We start from the raw sequence: 2,481 nt of genomic DNA on the forward strand, positions 1-2,481 counted from the left end.
GTCCTTGGGCAGATGTGGTCAGATGGGATTAACCTTCAATTCCTAGTCCAGGGCATCGGGGAGCTGAGGGCTTTGGTATGAGAGAGTCGGCATCAACGTAATTAGGTAGAGAAATCACAGGTCACGCCAGAAGTCAAGGTGATGACCCTGAGTGTGAATTGAGAGAAACATTTCCTACCCCAGAATAGAAGAAGCTCTAAAGGGTACGGACCTGGCAGACACTGTCCGCCCCAGTAAGATGCAGTCACCACGGGAGGGCTGCAGCCTAACATACACTCTAGTTACTTCCACAGGGTCCTCAGGGGAAAGGCTCATCAGTGAAACAGAGGTTTGTGGGTTCCTTGAGCAGTGCCGTCCAAGAAACCTGCAGAGGCAGCCCTTGATGAAGCCAAGGTGGTGTTGCCCTGCTGAGGAGGATCACACCATCTCATCCTCTTTCCTGCAGGTCACTGAATCATCTGCCCTCTGTCCCACACTCCTGCCTGCTGTCTCTGACCGCAGTCATCATGCCTCGGGGTCAGAAGAGTAAGCTCGGTGCCCGTGAGAAACGCTGCCCGGCTAGAGAAGAACCCGAGGGTGTTCGAGGGTGCTGAAGCCAGTGTAGCAGAGGAAGAAAAGTCCATCTCTTCCTCATCTCCTCATTTCAAAGAAAATCCCCAGAGGTCATGTGCTTCTGGAAAACCCTGTGATCAGCAAAAGCCAGGGAAAGCCCCATCCAGCACTGCTGCTGCAGCAGCTGCTTCCTCCACAAGATCTCATGAAGGCGCCACCAGCCAAGTTGAGGAAAAGCAACATGTCTCACAGGCCCAGGCTTCCACTGAGAACAGGGAAAGAAGCCCTGTAGGAAACAAGGCTCCAATGCTGGTCTGTTACCTGCTGAACAAGTATCAAAACAAAGAGCCCATTACAAAGGCAGATATGCTGAGAAATGTGATCCAAATGGATAAGAAACACTTCCCCGAGACCCTGAAGAGAGCCTCTAAGGACCTGGAACTGCTCTTTGGCCTTGATTTGAAAGAAGTTGATCACAACAGGAACCTCTATGTCCTCATCAACAAACTGAAACTAAGCTGTGATGCAAAAGTTAATGACAACACAGGCTTGCCCAAGACTGGCCTCCTGATGACTGTTCTGGCTGTCATCTTCTCGAGGGGCAATTATGCCACTGAGAAGTACGTCTGGGAAGTGCTAAATATGATGGGAGTATACGATGGGCAGGAGCATTTCATCTGTGGGGAACCCAGGAAGCTTCTCACCGTAGATTGGGTAAAAGAACAGTACCTGGAATATCGTCAGGTACCCAACAGGGATCCTCCAAGGTATCAATTCCTGTGGGGTCCAAGAGCCTATGATGAAACCAGCAAGATGAAAGTTCTTGAGTTTTGGGCCAAGATCCATCAGACCGTCCCTAGTGACTTCCCAAACTTGTATGCAGAGGCTCTGAGAGATGAAGAGCAGCGAGCCCGAGCCAGAGTTGTAGCTAGGGTTCATGCTGCTGCCATGGCCAGGGCTCGTTCTAGGGCCGTTTCCAGCAGCTTTTCCTGCCCCAAAGTGAAGGCTAAGGAAAATTCTTGACTGTGTTGTTGAAGAGGACAGCTAATGTTCTCATTGGTGGAGGTTCGGGTGAGGCGCACAAACTGGCAACAACACAGTGTGTTACGTGTATGTTCTTGTTCTATGTAGTAACTTGGATATTGGTTTAAATGTTCCTCTTGATAGATAGTTTAAGTAGCTTCAGGATCCAAATTTATATAAGTCATAAATTTGTTGATGTGTATGAGTTTCAAGAATAAGAGTTTTACTATTTCGTAGAAACAGTTGTGAAATTTTGCATCTTATTTGGTGATCTCCAAAAAGATCACAAGTTAATGGATTAGGCATTTCCTTGGAAATGTGACAAGACACAGCAGTACAATAGTTGGGATCAAGAAATAGAGGGAAAAAAGTAAAAGATTCGAAATCCTTCTATTTCCTTGTCCTTTGTAGTCTGTTCTCAGAAAATAGGAGATATAAACTTGTATATGATTAGCTTATTCAAGAATGTATGTGAGTGTACATCGACACCTTAATAAATTCGACGTCTTGCACTGTCTCATTATTTATTTCTGAAACACTCCTTGGACATCTGCTCTTTGAAAGGCTCCATGCTAATTTGGGCAGCCTAAAGATAAACAAAGCCCACGTATGCCCACTGAAATTTAAAGTCTAATAGCAGCTGTCATGTAGTGAAGGTGGTGAGATATACCCTAAAACATAACGGACGAGTCAAATTAAAGTGGAAGGATGCAGAAGAGAGCCATCAAGTGCAAATGCCCTGAGGCATGTGAATTTGGGACCTCCGGAAACTGTAGGTCCTTAAAATGAGTTCATTTTAAGTTAGTCTGGGTGGTGGGACAGATGAGGCTGTGGGGGTGGTGAGAAGGGGCCAGATCCTCAAAAAGGTGTGCCTAGTATGGAGAACTGCTTTTAGTAGTTACTTTG

At 46.5% G+C, this 2,481-nt stretch overlaps 1 protein-coding gene across 1 annotated transcript in view; it reads left to right on the top strand.

The window, feature by feature from the left end:
- Nucleotides 1–1,575, top strand: part of LOC103583389 (melanoma-associated antigen B10-like) — a 2,385-nt gene extending 810 nt beyond the window's left edge. Inside the window, exon 2 of the mRNA XM_008564715.1 lies at nucleotides 502–1,575. Within this exon, the coding sequence (XP_008562937.1) occupies nucleotides 502–1,575 (1,074 nt within the window). The remainder of the gene's footprint in view (nucleotides 1–501) is intronic.
- Nucleotides 1,576–2,481: the final 906 nt, after the last annotated feature.

Source organism: Galeopterus variegatus, unplaced genomic scaffold (assembly GCF_000696425.1).
Source record: "Galeopterus variegatus unplaced genomic scaffold, G_variegatus-3.0.2 Scaffold22526, whole genome shotgun sequence".
Taxonomy (NCBI): domain Eukaryota; kingdom Metazoa; phylum Chordata; class Mammalia; order Dermoptera; family Cynocephalidae; genus Galeopterus; species Galeopterus variegatus.